At 39.7% G+C, this 19,241-nt stretch overlaps 2 protein-coding genes across 4 annotated transcripts in view; one reads left to right on the top strand and one right to left on the bottom strand.

The window, feature by feature from the left end:
• LOC144593538 (V-type proton ATPase subunit C 1-A-like) overlaps positions 1–19,241 on the bottom strand; it is an 86,433-nt gene that overhangs the window by 43,348 nt on the left and 23,844 nt on the right. The window lies entirely within an intron of this gene.
• The window catches only part of nol10 (nucleolar protein 10), a 43,067-nt gene that overhangs the window by 2,378 nt on the left and 21,448 nt on the right, over positions 1–19,241 (top strand). For 2 of the 3 annotated variants that reach the window (XM_078400104.1, XM_078400105.1), the window contains 10 exons: positions 2,797–2,842; positions 5,001–5,099; positions 6,048–6,125; positions 6,832–6,869; positions 7,038–7,174; positions 9,001–9,066; positions 10,479–10,539; positions 12,078–12,163; positions 15,991–16,069; positions 16,954–17,103. In XM_078400104.1, coding sequence (XP_078256230.1) covers positions 2,797–2,842; positions 5,001–5,099; positions 6,048–6,125; positions 6,832–6,869; positions 7,038–7,174; positions 9,001–9,066; positions 10,479–10,539; positions 12,078–12,163; positions 15,991–16,069; positions 16,954–17,103 — 840 coding nt within the window. The remainder of the gene's footprint in view (positions 1–2,796; positions 2,843–5,000; positions 5,100–6,047; positions 6,126–6,831; positions 6,870–7,037; positions 7,175–9,000; positions 9,067–10,478; positions 10,540–12,077; positions 12,164–15,990; positions 16,070–16,953; positions 17,104–19,241) is intronic. The other variant, XM_078400106.1, reaches the window with a different exon arrangement.

Genomic DNA, 19,241 nt, shown 5'->3' with positions numbered 1-19,241 from the left:
CTATTCCTTATGACCGTATGAACTACATAGACTTGGGGAGATTGGTTTTGTCTTTTTGAGCCGTCTTTTTGCTTGTTTTTGTGTGTGTGTGTGTGTGTGTGTGTGTGTGTGTGATATATGTTTATACATATACACACACACGCACTGAACTTTTTTCGCGTTTATTGTTTATAGTACTATGTTTACATATTCTGTTGTGCTGCTGCGCGTAAGAAATTTGTTCTATATGGGACATATTAAAAAAGAAAAGCTCTTGATACTGCAAAATAGACAAAATGCTGGAGTAACTCAGCGGGTCAGGCAGCATCGCTGGAGAAAAGGAATAGGTGATGTTTCGGGTCCGAATTAACATGGTAAAAGGAGGCATGGAGCGATGAAGGTTGTTTTCTTTGCGATTGTAAGCCGATGATCGGCGGTGTTACATACTGTATTTATTGGTAGTTGTGCCAATGATTTGGATACAAGTGTAAGTTTGTGATGATACAGAAAATGGTGGTGTTGAGGATGTTATCAAGTGTTTATTTGTCATATGCAGCAAATATAACCAACCTTTAGAGGCATATTAGAAGTGACAACAACAAGATATACTGTATAATAAATTATCAGTTATTTCAAGTAGACCATGGTGGTTTGATGGGTAATGTTTCATGCCAAGACCCTTCTTCAGATTGATGTCAGGAGTGGGCGGTGCATAGATAAGGAAGTGTAAGGTGTGAAAACAGGACAACGGGAATGGAGATCAAGGAAAATGTAGAATAGATCATTGTTAGTTGGGAGAAAGTAACAACAAAGCAAACAGGGATAAAATGTAGTCGGAGACGGTAAGACTGGTTGGAGAACTTGGAAGGGGGCGGAGATGGAGAAAGAGAGGGAAAGCAAGGGCTACTTGAAGTTAGAGAAGTCAATGTTCATAACACTATTACTGAAAAGTCATACACCAGTACAATAGGTAGTGCAAAGAGAAAAGAAGCAGAGTGCAGAATTTGTAAGTATCTACAATGCAAATATATGATGCCCCAGCTGGTTGGGCTGCTGCCACAAGTCAAGTTTATTTGTCACATACACGTACACGGTGTGCAGTGAAATGAAAGTAGCAATGCCTGCGGATTGTGCAAAAAAAAAAGAATTACAGTTACAGCATATAAATTAAAGTTAATACAGAGAAGATAAAATTTAGTCCCTGGAATTATAAAAGTTAAAAGTCCTGATGGCCTGTGGGAAGAAACTCCGTCTCATCCTCTCCGTTTTCACAGCGTGACAGCGGAGGCGCTTGCCTGACTGTAGCATCTGGAACAGTCCGTTGCTGGGGTGGCAGGGGTCCCTCATAATCTTGCTTGCTCTCGATCTACACCTCCTGATGTATAGGTCCTGCAGGGGGGCGAGTGTAGTTCCCATGGTGCGTTCTGCTGAACGCACTACTCTCTGCAGGGCCTTCCTGTCCTGGGCAGAGCTGTTCCCAAACCAGACTGTAATGTTGCCGGACAGGATGCTCTCTACAGCCCCAGAGTAGAAGCAATGTAGGATCCTCAGAGACACTCTGAATTTCCTCAGCTGTCTAAGGTGGTAAAGGCGCTGCTTTGCCTTACCCACCAGTGCGGCAATGTGCGTTGTCCATGTCAGATCCTCTTTGATGTGGACTCCCAGGTATTTAAAACTGCTCACCCTATCCACAGTAGACCCATTTGGACCCATCAGCTCCAATGTCCTGTGTTTGACGGGAATCTAGGGTGATGTCTAAATGGAGTTTGCACATTCTCCATCTGATTGCGAGATACCTCTTGTTGCTCTCGTAAATTGATTCAACTATGATTGTGGTAAGTGGTAGAATATGGGAGAATTGATTGGGAATGTAAAGAGAATAAAATGAATTTGGTGTAAATGGGTGATGAGGTTGTCACTGACTTGGTCGGCTGAAGGCCTGTTTTCACACTATGTGACTAACTCTATACTAACGTAGTTAGGAAGCAATAACATTGATTTACACAGTGTTTGTAGTATAGCAGAATATCTCTATTCACAGGAGCTTTGTCAAAAGAAAATGTACTGCTGAGCATAGACACAAAAAGCTGTGGAGTAAAAAGAGAGAAGGAATGGGTGACTTTTCGGACTGAAGAAGGGTCTCGACCCTAAACGTCACCCATTCCTTCTCAGCCTGACCTGCTGAGTTATTCCAGCTTTTTGTGCCTACCTTCGATTTAAACCAGCATCTGCAGTTTTTTTCCTACACGTATATTTTGTTTATTGATTCTGTGGGAAGCCAGTGGAGCATCACATGATATTGGGGCAGAGTAGTTTAAAGCATGGCACAGAGAAGATTTTAAAAGGGAAATAGGTGGAGGAGGCAATGAAGTTCCAAAGCTTGGGACTGTGGCAATTGAAGTCGTCATCAGTAATGGAACAAATACATTCAGAATGATCAAGATTCAAAATCCAAGGAAAAGTTATAAGAAAGGAGGGGATAGGTTTGACACTGTGGAATGATTTGGGAATGTAGCTAATGCATTTCAATATAAAGTTGTTGCTTGATTTATGTCATTTAGCACATGGACTAGATGCAAGCAGGCAAAAGAGCTGTAAAATTGAGGAGAACACAATTCTAATGATGCTTCACGTTTTTGATTGCCAAGTGTTGGGTAGAGTATCAAGTTCAGTGCTGGAAAGTTAGTTTTCTTTGTTTCTGAAAATGAGTAATTTAAATTATGTGGTGTTATGTAAGGTCAGATGATTATCATCAATCCCTCCAAATATCTATTGTCTAAATTAGAACTACAATTTAAATGTTTCTTTTCCTTTTAGTGGCTTTCGGATAGAAAAAAGAGAGCATTGCAGAAGAATGATGTGGGTGAGTATACGATGCAAGACAAATTTTTAATAATCGCCCATTAATCATTTTTCATTGCTTTTTTCAATTTACAAATTGCTGTGTTTATATCTACTTCCATGGAATACCACTGGAAAGTTAGATCTGAGAGAGCTGGATCGTGGTTAGGATAACAATTTGGGACTAAGCTTCAACTTCCTTGCTCTGTGGTGGGTTGATAATGTTTGATTTTGAAGTTTTTATGTTGGGATATTCAAGTGGAAAACCTGGGCAACAGAGGAGTGAATACAGGTACACTACCGATTTTCCTGATTGCTGATGGTCCTGCATATCCGGACAAAATTACGAAAGCATGCAGGAAATCCAACTGAAAATGTGGTGAGGCGGCTGTTCTCGCCCTCATTGGGACTTCCAATCAGCGGGCCAAATTTGCCCCCTGCAGTTCAACCGGAGCCGGTGGATCAGTTCCCATGGCCAGCGTCTGAGGCCAACTTTCACGCAGGTATCTTGGACCCTTGACAACCTGGGTGAACTGTTCCCGTACCATTCGACTCCTCTCAGAGGCCCGCAGAGGTGGTCCTTCCACATGTTTGGCAGATTCGATAAATCTTGGGCCGGTGGGGGTTACACAGAGACACAATAATTGTTACTTCGCATGATAGCTTTCAAGGTGCAAAACATAATAAATTTGGTGACTGGAAAGATGAATATTGTAAGTCCAGAACAAAGCTGCAGACAACATGGTGATGGAAGGAGTACATTTGGACTAAGGCACACAATGTAGGTTTTCAGTATTCCATGCATGATTTGCCCTTGAAGTCTTGACCTGATTTTCTTTCACAAAATAGCAAAGGTAGGAGGAAATGAGATTCTGAGACCACAATGTTTTTGCTATAGCATGTAGTGAGGAACTAGGAGAAACATTGCATTATTATCTTAACACATTTCTGCAGGTAGAGTCATACAGCACAGAAATGGGCCCTTTGGCCCAACTCGTCAATGAGATCAAGATGCTCCATCTAAGGTAGTCCCATTTGCTTGTGTTTGGCTCAAATCTTCCTCGCCCTCATTCCTCATTTGATTATAATATGGACTGCCCTCAATACATCAACATTAACTTTCCCAAACTGTCCCTTGTCTTCACATCTTTCTCTGTGATAAAAACAGAGGACCTTGCCCATTGTCTGCGGCTCCACGCATAGATGACTTTGATTTCTGGGGGTCCCTATTCTCTCTCTAGTTACCTTTTTCCCCTTAATATACATAAAATCTATTTGGATTCTTCTTTATCATTCCTGTCAGAGCTATTTCATGACTTTTTTATGCCCTCCTGATTTACTTAAGTATTTTCCTCAATTCCTTATACTCCTTCAGGCTTACACTTGATGTCTATACTTGACACGTGCTCCTTTTTCCTGATCAGAGCCTCAATTTTTGTCGCCATTTTTACTCCTATTTGTGTTATGCTTCATTCTAACAGAACATACTTACCTTGAACTATTACTGTCCCACTTTTAAAAGTGTCATTTTCCAGATGTCCCTTTGGCTGCAAACAACCAACACCAAACAACTTGCATGTTCCTGTCAAAGTTGGCCTTGCCTCAATTTAAGACCTTTAATTTGTGGACCATTGCTGTCATCCATAACTGTTTTAAAGCTAATTTAACTTTAGTCAGATGGTGGTGAATCTTTGGAATTCTTTACCACAGAAGACTGAAGGCCGTCAATGGATATATTTAAGGCAGAGATATATTCTTGATTGGTACGGGTGTCAGGGGTTATGAGGAGAAGGCAGGAGAATGGGGTTAGGAGGGAGAGAAAGATCCGCGGTGATTGAATGGTGGAGTAGACCTGATGGGCCGAATGGCCTAATTCTACTCCTATCACATGATCTTGTGAATTGTGGTTATGTTTAGTTTAGAGATACAGTGTGGAAACGGGCCCTTCTGCCCACCGAGTCTGCGATCACTTCGCACACGAGTACTATCCTACAAGGTATATCGGAAATAAATGGCCCCTAAGGCTCACCAAGTTCATGGCCACACAAAAGAAATGGCTTGGAGCTTTGCCTTTCAGCAGTATTGTCCAGCATGATATAACTTTTTGTAGAAGGTACTGCTGAGTGGGTATTAGCTGATTGATATTGGGGAGCAATAAACAATGTTTTTAAATCTTTTAGATGTACGTCGAAGAATTGAACTTATCCAGGATTTTGAAATGCCTGCAGTTAGTACCAATATTAAAGTTTCACGAGATGGCCAATATATTATTGCAACTGGTAAGTTAAATGATTTAAAAAATATGAATTATTATTGTCTTTTTTGTTTCATTCTCAATTCTCAATGTATTCTGTCAACCTGGTTTCCAAAAGAGTGAATGGCCATTTAAATCGCTTTCTTGCTTTGCCTTCTGGTGAGGTAGAACACATTTTTTTTCTTTTAATGTACACACAGTTTTGTACAATATTAAATAACCATTTCCTTTTAAGGTAACAAACAAATTCCCATGAATGGGTTTATTTATCTCTGACTTCTGAGGGACAACTTATTTGTGGCAGTAGCAAAGAAGAATAATTAGACAATGAACAATACTGGCAGATTAAAAAGCTCTGTCATGGTGCCAGTTGGTCAAGCACTTGCGTATCCAGTAGGTTGGTAGGTTAATCCACTACTGTATATCTTCCTCGTTGAAGGTGTGGAGTAGGAAAATCAAGGGGGCATTGATGGGTATGTGAGGGAGAATGAAATTCCAGAAAATAAATAAGGGAATGAGATTGTACTGAGAGCTGGAGTAGACATGATGAGCTGGACAGCTACCTTATTTATATTGTAAGTAAATATATCTGTAGCTGTAATATCAGCCATGGTACATATAATATCCCAAGAGAGGATAATACACATATATCATGTTTAAATCATGATAAATTAGAGCTTCTGGTGTTCTTATTTGAATGTAGTTCTTTTTGATATTCCACACTGTATCTCTAAACTAATATCAAAAATCCTTTTTGATATTAGTGTTGAAGCTGTATACGCACCTTATTCTTTGGATTTCAGCTGGAATTAATTTCCAGTCTTGAAAATGAAAGTTGCAAATGATCTAAGAAATATTGAAATGATTCTGAAGAAATTCATCTTTTTATTTGCTAATATTAGAGAAATATATTATTTTGAATGAATGTAATGCTTTTTATTTTCTAATATGAATTATTTACTTGTCTTTGAAGGGACGTACAAGCCACGGATTCGATGCTACGATACCTACCAGTTGTCAATGAAGTTTGAACGCTGCTTAGATTCAGAAGGTTGGGGAGAAAGATCACTCTAATCTTTGTAATACATAATTAAACATAAAGTAGATTAGGCCTGTGAATGCAGGGTGATGATTGAAAAGCATTTGGAGAGAGTTTAGGCTGTTGAGCACAGGAGAGATGATCAAATGGTATTTATAGTAAAAACAGAACTATCGAGGGACTAACGTTTAGCTCCTAAATAGTGGTGGTGTGGTCTACACCTTCCACCTACACCTATAACTTCTCCATCAAAAGCAACTTTACGTCAATTAATTTACCAGTCCTGGCATCCTGATTGCACAACATTCAATTAAGATATTCAAAAAAGATATTGAGCGATTTTAAAAACATAATCAGTACTCTGCTTTTAACTTTTGGGTTACATATCTGTTAGAACACTGGTACCTTGCAGTGTGGATACCAGAGATTGGATTATATTTGCTATCTTCCGTTATTAGTTGTGCAGCACAGAAATGTGACCTGGGTTTTCTTTTTGGTGGCAGCCTGGCAAATCACCAACTTAATTTCGGTGACAAATTTGGCAGCTTCTGAAATATTTTTTTGGTTGGTTTTGAAATTGGTAAGAGACCCTACATTTTTATTTCAAGGTCACAATTTCAGGGTTGATTGAATTACTTAAGTTATGAACCTAGAAAGTTTATTTACTTACCAATGTCCTTTTAGATTTTTACTGAGATTTTGTTAACTTCTTTTACAGTCGTCGCATTTGAAATTTTATCAGATGATTATTCAAAGGTATGTATCATTTTATTTACAATTTTTTGCATACTTTTCTGAGGATTTAAAAGCTCGCATTTTTCTAAAGCTGTAATGTTCTTGAAAGACTTCTCCAAGCACTTCAAATTTATATTTCCAAATAATTTCTGTTCTCAATTTAACAGTTGCCTTTTCTGTTTTTCACAGCTGGTTTTTCTGCAGTGCGACCGTTACGTAGAGTTTCATTCACAGCATGGACACTATTATAGGACACGCATCCCCAAGTTTGGTAGAGACTTCTCTTACCATTATCCATCATGCGATCTCTATTTTGTAGGAGCAAGGTGTGCAAACGCATTTAAAAAAAATTACATTCCTCTATGAATCAGTTCATTTATGTTATCACTAGATAACATGAATATTTATATAAAATGGACACAATTTGGGATGTTTAAGAAAACTTATTTTTGAAATTTAGCCAAAATGTTGGATGTACTGTTATCAGAAAACATTAATCTTTTCTGTAAACTTTTTGCCTTGGTGAAAATCAACATTTTAGGTCAAGGACCCGTTTTTAAGTTTTCAATGTTGAAATTTTGTTTCAACGGCATGTTTTTACATAATGTGACATTTCAAAAATTCAGATTTCATAATTTTAAGTGGTTTGTTTCAATGTGATATCTTGTATTATACATAGAATAGTACAGCACAGGAGCAGATTCTTTGCCCCACAATGTCCATGGCGACCATGCTGCGAAGTTAAATTAATCTCCTTTACTTGCACATGATCCATATCCCTCCATTCCTTGCTTATCTATGTTCCCATCTAGAAACCACTATTATGTTTCCGTCACTACCCCTGACATTGTGTTCCAGGCACCCACCACTCTGTTTAAAAACAAAACTTGCCCCACAACTCTACTTTAAACTTTCCTCATTTGACCAAAGCTCTGCCCTCTAGTTCTTGTCATTTCTACCCTAGGGAAACCCGTTCTGACTGTCTACCTTATCAATGCCTCTCATAATTTGATATATTTCAGATCCCTCCTCAACCTTTCCAGAGGTTCCAGAGAAAACAATCCAAGTCTGTCCAACCTCTCCTTATTGCTAATACCTTTTAATCTAGGTAGCATTCTGCATCCCCTCCAATACACCCAACCTGTATGGGGCGACAAGAACTGTACACAATATTGAATGGCCAAATATGTGGCACTAGTGATGTTATTGATGGTTAAACCAAGTGATTTGTTTATAGTTTTCGTACACTTTTTTCCTGCTTTTTTGTTTCATACTTCTATTGAATTTGTGTGAACACATTCTATTCCGTTGTAATGAGGTAAATTGATTATTTTCCATTGGTGATTTGATTTTTTAGATTTAGATTTAGAGATACAGCACGGAAACAGGCCCTTCGGCCCACCGAGTCCGCACCGCCCAGCAATCCCCGCACATTAACACTATCCTACACACACTAGGGACAATTTTTACATTTACCCAGTCAATTAACCTACATACCTGTACGTCTTTGGAGTGTGGGAGGAAACCGAAGATCTCGGAGAAAACACACGCAGGTCACGGGGAGAACGTACAAACTCCGTACAGACAGAGCCCGTAGTCAGGATCGAACCTGAGTCTCCGGCGCTGCATTCGCTGTAAGGCAGCAACTCTACCGCTGCACCACCGTGTCGACGGACTTTAGTCCATTATTATATGCAAAAGATAGTAAGAAGTGTTTTGTCATTTGCTTTGGATAAAGACCAACTGGATTTTCTTCATGACATTACAGCTATAATGATTGCAGAATATCACATTTGTATGATGAGCATTCACCGCTAGATTTGACAGACTTCTGGATATAGAATTAACTACAGGTGTCAGAGGTTATGGGGAGAAGGCAGGAGAATGGGGTTAGGAGGGAGATAGATCAGCATGATTGATTGGCTGAGTAGACTTGATGAGCTGAATGGCCTAATTCTACTCCTATCCCTTATGATCTTATGAACTACTTGATGGAGTTATAATGAGTCATAAGTGAATTTTAAAGAATTGACTGATTGAAAAACAAAGCATCCGTGCAGGGAAATTGCTGCTGACAAGGATTAATTAAAAGCTTTAGCGATTTATCATTTACACTTGCATTCTGTTGTGTGTTTACTATTGTTCACTGCAGTTCTGAAGTCTACAGATTAAATTTGGAGCAAGGACGGTTCTTAAATTCCCTACAGACAGAAGCTTCGTAAGTATTGTAATTGGAACATATTATCTTAAAAAATATTAACTATCTTTTCTGAAGTCAAAAAATATTGGACACAACACTGATGTGAGAAAGCCAAGGTCACTAGTTAGTGAGAAAGGAGGAAGCAATTTTAAGGAGTTTTTCGTAGAATACAAGGTGATGGTATAGCAGTAGTGGTCAAAATGGGGTTGGTGCAAAATTAAAAATACAGATTATACAGTTGGATTAGCAATGATGTGCGTGTAATCTAGTTTGGATAGGGTGAAACTATTAAAAGATGTAAGTGATTTTGAAATCAATGAATTAAAGATTAGGATATAAGTGGAGATAGACACAAAACTGGCGTAACTCAGCGGGACAGGCAGCATCTCTGGAGAGAAGGAATGTGATGTTTCAGGTCAAGATCCTTCTTCAGAGCTTTAATTGGAGTTTTGAACGAGTTGCACCATGCAGAGAGCAACAAAATTCCAATTTGAGTAATTGGCTGAAGATTTTAAATATGTGGCTATTTGTAGGAACTGAGATTGGTCAAGGTACAGGCAAAGAAATGTGTTATGGTGATTCAGGTCTTTAGTTTAAAATACAGTTCAATTTTCTTTTAGAATCATGGAGGTTTCAATGTGGGTGTGTTTATTTTCAGTCTACCACTGGGAGGAGCTATTGTCCCATTAAAGAGGGCATCTTTTTATTGTAAAATTCCTGTAACTAATATTGAAACCAAGGAAAGAGGTGAACATTCACTAAAGAATTTAGTAATTCATGTTGTTTTAAAAAAATAATAATTTATGCACCAGTAAGGAATGAGATCTGATAGACAGAAATGCCTTTTCAAAGCCTTTGAATTCTTAAAGAAAACTAAGATAATCATTAGAAGGTTAAAAAAAGAAGCCTTATGTTATACTAGACCAAATGGACTCGTTGGGCACAAACCTCTCATGCATTGGTGCAGCACCCTGTCCTCTCCCTTCTCCCCCACTCCCCCTCCCCTCCTTTTAAACATTAAAATGTAAATAACTTTAAAAATATAAGACTGATTTCAATAAAACTACTTGCATTATCACTAAAGTGACAATGGTGAGTAAGGTGGGCCTAAAATTGTCGCACTATCGTGTACCGTTTTGGCTGAAGTTCAGTCACAAACAAGATAACAAACGAGTTTTAGTATATAGATTTACAAAGCAACATTGCTAAGTAAACTTGGTTTGAGTTAGTGCTTGGATTGGAGTTGAAAAGAAATATACTCTGAACAAAAATCAAAGTGGATACATGCTCTGTGCAACAGATTTTGAGGAGGACTATGGTGTGATTTGTTTTTTAAATCGTCTATTTTAATATGAATCTGATTGTATTATATATGTGTTTATAGCAAGATGTGATTAAAAAAAATAATGATAACTATTTTATGTTCTCAGCCAGAACAATGTTTGTGATATTAACACTGCACACTACCTGTTTGCGACTGGGTCAACTGAGGTAACATAAAAAATGGATTTTCTTTATATAATCGGATGCTTAAAACAATATGTAATGGCTATGCAAAATTATTACTTAAAAAGACACAAAGTGCTGGAGTAACTAGTGGAGCAGGTAGCTTCTCTGGACAACTTTGAGAGGTGACCGTTTTCGGATTTGATTTTCTGGGTAATGAAGCAGTAAGTGCCAATCTCAGAGAGTATTCAAACCTGACGTGAATGGCAAGTGAAATTTATGCCATTTGTGAGGTGGATATTGCTAAGTGGATGTAAATGCACAAAAAAATATTTAATTAGTAATTGGACAATCATCACAAGGCAGGTAATTTAATGTGGATATAGCATGTGGATATATTGTGGATACAACTGTGATCCATAGCAACCACATCAGTAGTCAGTAGATGCAGCCCGCAGCTTCAGCTCCGGGCCAATAAGCTAGAGTCTAAACATTGAGATGAGAGAAAGTTTTACAAGCACTTTGTTCATGGAGGCTGTAGTACATTTTGGGGGTAACTATTATAGATTTGTTTGGTTTTCAAGTATAGGAGGCTGTGTCTAGAATTAAACCAATATGGCAGATCCAGAATATGGCATTGAAGAACCCTTTGTACTAGGTTGAAGAGGGATGAGCAAACTGTCCACAGCATTCAAGATGGAAGAGTTACTTTTTAGAACAAAAATATGGCAACAGCATGAAACAATATAGTTCAAGTAGTAATTACTGTCTTTTGTAACCATGAACATGAATCTCAAAGCCTGTTACTTCCTCAAGGCCAGTATTCTTGAGACTTATGTAAATTGAAGTGGAAGCATTCCTTGTTCTGACCAATTCAGCAATCTATGCACCTGTCACTTAAATTAGTATTCATGAAATTTCATTGTGCACGATTATATTGAGGCAAAAATGTTAGTCAGATAGCATGCTGATACTCTGGATTGGTGAAAAAAGTAGCAACTCCAGGCTAATCCTTTACTTTTAGAAAATATTTGGAATTATACTTGTGAAGGTACATGCCAATTAGGAGCAGGAGTTGGCCACTTGACCCCTTGAACCTTCTCCTTTATTGCATAAGACGTGGCTGATCTGATCATTACCTCGGCTTTGCTTTCCAATCACACACAGTGAGCTACCATTTCTTTCTTATCAAGAATTTATGCACCAATGTATTTTCAACATTTTTCATGTGTCTAGATCCATTGCTCATTGTTAAAGAGAGCTCCAAAGACTTCATCTGAGAGAAAATGTTTTGCTTAATCTCTTTGTTAACTCAGTATTTCTTGTGATCTCTGGCTCTTAAAGCTAATCAGATAGTTGTGATTTATAGATTCCTATAGCAGTTTAACTGCTTATAAAATCTTTCTTTCAAGTACACAAAGTAAAAATATTCTGTTCAGAGCAGTGTTGTAATCTAAAAAAAATCATAATTTCACTCTGAACATTGAACTGAAGTTAATTGGGTGGAAAGGATGCTACGAATTTATAAAATGTTGCAAATGGATAAATAATTAATATTTTACATGTTATTTTGCCAATTATAGGGTAAAGTAGAGTGCTGGGATCCCCGAACAAGAAATCGAGTAGGAATGCTTGACTGTGCCCTAAGTAGTGTGACTACTGATACAGAGTAAGAAATATAATACAATGCATCTATTGAATTTTAAAATGAGTTCTTTTAAAGTTACGAAAGAACATGTAGGTGCGACTGTGACTGCAAAATATGAAGCACTGAGTTAAATCAAGGTGACAGCTTCAGATGAATTGCAAAAACAGGAGAAATCTTGCGACCAATAGGGGGAGAGCAGATAACACAATTTTATCACTGGAAAAAGCTCTAAGTGAACTAATGGTTAATCTTGGACTGTCCTCTTTACCATCTAAATTTTCTTCCAGCTATTTTCTCCCACAGTATTGGGTTTTTTTCTTGTTTGCTAGATCAGGTTTTCCCATATGCTAATTTTGGTAACGTGTACATAATACTTGACCATGACTTCTATGTAGCAGAATTGGAGGTTAACCAATATTAATTAAATTTATTGTTGCGATCTGATAACTTGACTGATTTTAAGATATAAACCTAGGGTAGAGGATGCAAAACATAAACTGCAGCAGAAATCAACAGGTCGAACAGCATCTGTGGAGGCAAACAGAAAGATGTCATTTACAGAATACAGAACTTTATTTGTCATTCGGTACCGAGGTACCGAACGAAATTACGTTACCAGCAGTCACACAAAAAAAAGAAACACAAGACACATAACCCCAACACAAACATCCATCACAGTGACTCCAAACACCCCCTCACTGTGATGGAGGCAACAAAACTTCCGCTCTCTTCCCCACGCCCAAGTCCCCGCGGCCGAGCCGCACCGGGCGCTGAAACATCCCGCGGCCGAGCCGGGCGATGGAAGGCCCTGCGGCCGTACCGTGCGCAGCTAAGTCCCGCGGCCGAGCTGTGCCGGGCGATGGAAGGCCCCGCGGCCGAGCCGCACCAGCGATGTAAAGTCCCGCGTCCGAGCCGCGCCGAGCGATGTTAGGTCCCGCGGCCGAGCCGCGCCGGGCGATGGAAGGCCCCGCGGCCGAGCTGCACCAGTGATGTAAAGTCCCGCGGCCGAGCCGAGCCGGGCGATGGAAGGCCCCGCGGCCGAGCCGCACCTGGCGCTGAACCGTCCCGCGGCCGTACCAGGCGATGGAAGGCCCCGCGGCCGAGCCGCACCGGGCACTGTTAAGTCCAGCGGCCGAGCCGCACCGGGCGATGGAAGGCCCCGCGGGCGATGGAAGGCCCCGCGTTTTAATTTTTTTTTAGCGCAAACGGAGATACGACTCGGAAAGGGTCGCATCTCCGTTGCGGAAGAGATTTTTTTAAAAGGTTTCCACCACCCCCCACATATACACAGCTCAAGATAGGCTATTTCATACATCTAACACTAACAAATAGACAAAGAAAGAAGAAAGACAAACAGACTGCCGGCGAGCCGCAGCTGCAGGGCAGCGCCGCCACTTCCGTTCCGTTTCAGGACTTGATCAGAGAGGAATGATAGCTAATATGTAGTGAGGGGTGCAAAAGAAGCTGGTGAGTCATGGGGGGGACCAGATGAGATGGGGTTGAAGGACAGCTGATGTTGTTCACCTAGTTTGCATTTGACCTCAGTGGCAGGTAGGGAAAGGAAGTGGTGAGATAGACGCTGGTAGGTGATAGGTGGAACCAGGTAATGGAGGGATGATGGGCAGATGGATCTGGTTGCTCTAGCTTGCGTTTGGCCTCATCATCGCAATGGAGAAGGCCAACAACAGACCAGATGCTCAGAATGATCATTGTGGACAGAGCACAGGTGCTCTGCAAAACGCTTGTCTGGTTTGTCCCTATTGCCTGTTACGAAGAACACAGAACCTTACATTACATGAACAGATCCGTCAGCCCACAATTATGTGCCAAAAGATGATGCCCAGTTAAACTATTCTCCTATGCCTGCACGTGATTCATATTCTCTATTCCCTGTATATCCATATATTTATCTGAAAGGCTCCTAAATGTCGTACCTGCTTCTACCACCGCCCCTGGCAGCTCATTCCAGGCGCTCACCACTCTCTGCCCTGTATATCTTCTTTAAACTTTGTCCCTCTCATTTTATAGCTATGGCCTCTGGTCTTTAGCATTTCCACCCTGGGATAAACGTTCTATGGTTCTAATAATTTTATATACTTCTATCAGGTCTCCCCTCGGAATCTGACACTCCAGAGAAAACAACAAGTTTACCACGCTCTCCTTATTGCTAATGCCCTTTAATCCAGGCAGCATTCTGGTAGACCTATTCTGTATCCTCTCCAAAATCCTTCCTGTACTGGGGCTACCAGTACTGCATAAAGTATTCCAGATGCAGCCTAATCAAATTTCTATAAAGCTGCCACATGACTTCCTGACTCTTGTAAATGCCTTGATCAATGAAGGCAAGGATACCATACACCTTTACCACTCTATCTACTTGTGTTGCTACTTTCTGGGAGTTATGGACTTGCACCTCAAGACCCCTCAAGTACATCGGTGCTGCTAAGGAACATTACTGGCTATTCCTAGCCCGCTAGGAACTCTCCTGTACTGAAAAGGATGCAAAGATCTCTCCCAAATCCTCCAGTAATCTCCTCTCTTGTTTCTATATCTATTGAAAGATCCCAATGAGCCTCATGGATTTATCTGCCCAAATGTTCTTTAAAAGATCCAACACTACCTCTTCCTGATATCATCATGCCCTAGGTTATCAGCATACATCGATTGTCCTGATCTCACTATTCTCCATTTCCTTCTCCTTGGTGACGACTGATACAAAGTATCCTGTCCACTTCTTCTGGCTCCAGGCTTATTCCCTCCTTTGTCTTTGAGTGTTTAATGTATGCATAAAGTCACTTGGGATTTACCTTGCCAACTTGCTCTGACTTGCCAAGGACATTTCATAGCCCCTTGCTGGTCCTCCTTATTTGACCTAACCTCTATCTTCCCCTCAATCTCTCCACTGAATGATCCTTCTTTTATGTGGCCACTTCCAGATTAGCATTTGCAAATCTCCCTGTGAGGATGGTTTTGTTTATTGTTATTGTAATGTGTACCAAGATACAATGAAAATCCAATGAAACCATGCTATTCATGGATTGCTTCAGCACTTTTTTTAATATACTTGAGTACAGTTGAGCCATATACAAGTGCAACAGGTAGTGCAAAGAGACAAATACCAGAGTGCAGAATTAGTGTTATAGCGTTTCAGAGAAACATGCAGATTTAAACTGCAAGGGCCGCATTGCAGTAGATTGGGAGATTGAGACTACATGCTTAACTTATGAGAGGACTGTTCAGTAGTCTGATAATAGTGGGAAAGCAGTGGTTCCAGAACCTGGTTGTATGTGTTTCCAAGTTTTTGTATTGTCTGCTCAACAGGAGAGGGGAGAAGAGGGAATAACTGGGAGGTAAATGGTCCTTGATTATGTTTCTTTCCCTCAGCAGTGTGAACTCTAGATGGAGTCAATTGGAGGAGAGGCTGGATTGTGTGATAGTGCAGGCGGAGTCGATTGGGAGGAGGGGAGGGGGAGAGGATGTTTGGTGTCCCTAATTATGGCTAATTATTATTTTTCAATAGTAGTTCCAGAATTTTAAAACAATTTAAAAATCAGGATGGGTCAGTATGTTTTCAAATTTGGGAGCTATCCTGTGACCCAATCAAGCAGCTTGATTATATTTCCATTTGCTGCTTCCTCATTTGTTGCAATAATGATTTAAAAAAATTATGAAAATATGTGTTCACTGCTCAAAATTCAAATAGAAATTGTACTTCCGATGGACAAGGCACATAAAACAGCACTAGCCGAGGCAGAAAGTGTAGTTCGGCTCTTCACATTTGAGAAACATGGCAGATTTTATTCAAATATATATATACTGCTCTATTTATACTTTATTTTTAATTATAGGATTGATGGCTTGCCTTCTATTTCTGCTTTGAAGTTTAAGGGAGCATTACATATGGCTGTCGGTACCACCACAGGTCAGGTGTGTATCATTATTCGGAATAGATCCTTTCTGCTGATTCTATTCATTAGATGCTGTATTATTTCTTAAAGAAAAGTTAAATAGGCTTATTCTTATCATGGTAATGCTTATGAAATTACATTGAGACTAATTGATTTTGACATTTTTGTGATTTTCCTACTTGTTATAGCACAGCAAGAAATCATTCGGCCTAATGGTCCAATGCCTGTCCAGCAGAACAATCGCAGTAGTCTGATTCCTTTCCCCTATTTCTTCTGCGACTTATTCTCACTCTTGTGCCTATCAACTCCCCTTTGGTTCTTTTGGTACTAGGAAGCAACTTATAGTAGCCAATTAAACTACAGTGCTTCTTTTGGACATGGAAAGAAACTGGCCCATCTGGTTAAAAAACTCACATGGTCATATGAAAACTCCATACAGATAGTACTTGGATCGCATCTAAATCCCTGGAACTGTGAGGAAGGAGTATAAATTGCTCCACCTGTGCATCCAATTATTTTTAATTGGGCTGCTTTTATTGTCAAATTATTTTTTTTTTCTCTAAAGATCGTCATGTTAAAAATGACAAGATTATCTGGCTTTATGTTAACATGAAGTTTCAAAGTTGTGATTGTTTAGAAATCTAGTTGAACTGAAGGCCTGTTCCTGTATTATATAATCCTACATTTCTATGTGATGATTGTCTATTCCAAGAAAGTCCAGAATTCTGGACTTCTCGTATCATCGTAAGGTATTTTGTGGTTGCTTACCATCTATCTATAATGAGAATGTATCTCTTTTGCATATGTGAGCTTGATTTGCGCATAAAAATAATGTAAAGCAGTTCATTATTTACCAATCCCTATGAATCAAAATTCACGCCTTTTAAAAAAATTCAATTAAAGGTTCTATTGTATGATCTTCGATCAAACCGTCCATTGTTCGTCAAGGACCATCACTATGGGCTACCTATTAAATCTATCGAATTCCAGGATCTATTAGATTTGGTCATTTCGGCAGATTCCAGGATTGTAAAAATGTGGAATCAGAATACGGTAGGTAACTAATATTTTCAAAATAAACTACGTGGTGTTCTCTCCACTATCACAGAAACCCACTTCAAGTAGTAACTTGTTTGATATTTGCATGCCAGGTTTATCTGGGATGCATTTTTTGTATTATTGTATGTGTATGATCCATTGAGTATCCAAGGTCTTAAAACAGAAATTTAAGTTGCAGTTGTGATTTTAATAACTAACGTAGTTTGCTCTGACAAATATCTGCATGATGGAAAAAATCAATTTTAAAGCATGGATGTCTTCAAATTGGTATAGGTTTTGCTTATTATTAGAAAGAAAAAATTTCAACGGAACCAATAAAACTTAAAACCATTCTACTCAAACTCTTGTACTAATGCTGAGTCTGAATTCTATTATACAACTTTGGGCTTTTGGGAAATTTTGAAAACTACTACTTTACTTCCATTTTCAATTTTGAGTTGAAGAGTCCAACTTATGCAAATTTACCTATGTAGATTTTTCAAATCGCATTGTTAGATCTCTGAAGCAAACAGTTCAGCTCATCCAGTCTGTTCTTGCATCCTGCTTTAAGCCCTGCAAATTATTTTCCTTCATATACCTATGCAAGTCCCTTTTTGAACGCCCTGATTCTTTTTATCTACCATTTTGCAAGCATTTGTATTGCAAATCAGAACCTTTTGCTGTGTTTTTTCCCTCGCATTCACCTGCATTTTAGTTCACAGCTTAAAAGGGCCTGTCCCACTTAGGTGATTTTTTTTTTAGGCGACTGCCGGCGACTGCAATAGTAGTAGCAGTTCACCAAAAAATCGGCGACTGGACCCCACTACAACAATGACCACGGGCGTTCGCTACGGAGGCGCCAGTGACGTTGCAGTAGGTTGTCGCCTAGATGGTCGTGCCTTGTTGCCGGTATGGTCGTACATTGTCGTAGATTGTCGCCCTCATTCATCAGCATCACAGCTGGCTGTTGTACCGTGACTTCTGTGGACGGGTTTTCCCAATGCCTGTCGCAACTTGACTTCTCTTGATGCCGGTTGACGTAGGTAGTCGCCAATGGAATTCACTGAAGTCAGCTCCGGCGACAACCTATGACAGCACCTACATCAGGAGACGTCAAGGTACAATCATTGGCGCCAAACCAACAGTCGCCAAATTTTTTTTAACATTTCAAAATCCAGCAGCGACCAGAAAAATGCTACAACTCTTTGGAGACTACTCACGACCATACAGGCGACCGTGTGGCGACAGCCTAGTCGCCTGTAATCGCCTTAAAAATCACCTGAGGGACAGGGGCTTAAAATTGCTTGTCATTGATTCTTACTCCCTTTGTTAGTGTAGTATCCTTTCATTTGCTCTGCTTACGACTCTCATTGTTCAGTTTAGTTTATTGTCACGTATACTGAGGTGCCGTCAAAAGCTTTTGTTGCTAATGAGTCAGCGGAAAGACGATACATGATTACAAAAGAGCCATTTACAGTGTACAGATATGTGATACGGGAATAATGTGCAAGATAAAGCCAGTAAAGTCCAATCAAAGATAGTCTGATGGTCACCAATAAGGTATGTAGTAGTTCAGGACTGCTCTCTAGTTGTGGTAGGATAATTCCCAATGTTGGGGGAGTCTAGAACCAGTGGACAGTCTAAGAATAAGGGGGGGGGGGGGGGGCATTTAAAACTGAGGTGAGAAGAAACTTTTTCACCCAGAGTTGTGAATGTGTGGAATTCTCTGCCACAGAAGGCAGTGGAGGCCAATTCACTGGATGAATTTAAAAGAGAGTTAGATCGAGCTCTAGGGGCTCGTGGAATCAATGGATATGGGGTGAAGGCAGGCACAGGTTACTGATTGTAGATCTTCAGCCATGATCACAAAAGTCGTGTTCCTGTGATGTGCCTTCTACTGTAGACTGTCTTTGATTGTACGAGCTGCTGCTGGAGTATTGTCTTCAAACGGTTTTATTATGGTTAATGAAGCTATACAAAGGAGTTGCCATTTAGCACTGGAATGACTAATTCTTAAGATTTGTGAATCTTTACAATTCTTGGTCCAGGAGACAGTAAATACTTTGAGTATGATAAGTAGTAAAGCTAGAAGATTATTTTAGGCACTTAAATAAAACAAGGAATTGGGAATAATTAAGATCTTTTATATTGCA

The sequence above is a fragment of the Rhinoraja longicauda genome, chromosome 5, assembly GCF_053455715.1.
Source record: "Rhinoraja longicauda isolate Sanriku21f chromosome 5, sRhiLon1.1, whole genome shotgun sequence".
In the NCBI taxonomy this organism is placed as follows: Eukaryota; Metazoa; Chordata; class Chondrichthyes; order Rajiformes; family Arhynchobatidae; genus Rhinoraja; species Rhinoraja longicauda.
The sequence above is the reverse complement of the archived record's forward strand: the minus strand, read 5'-3'. Positions and strand labels throughout refer to the sequence as shown.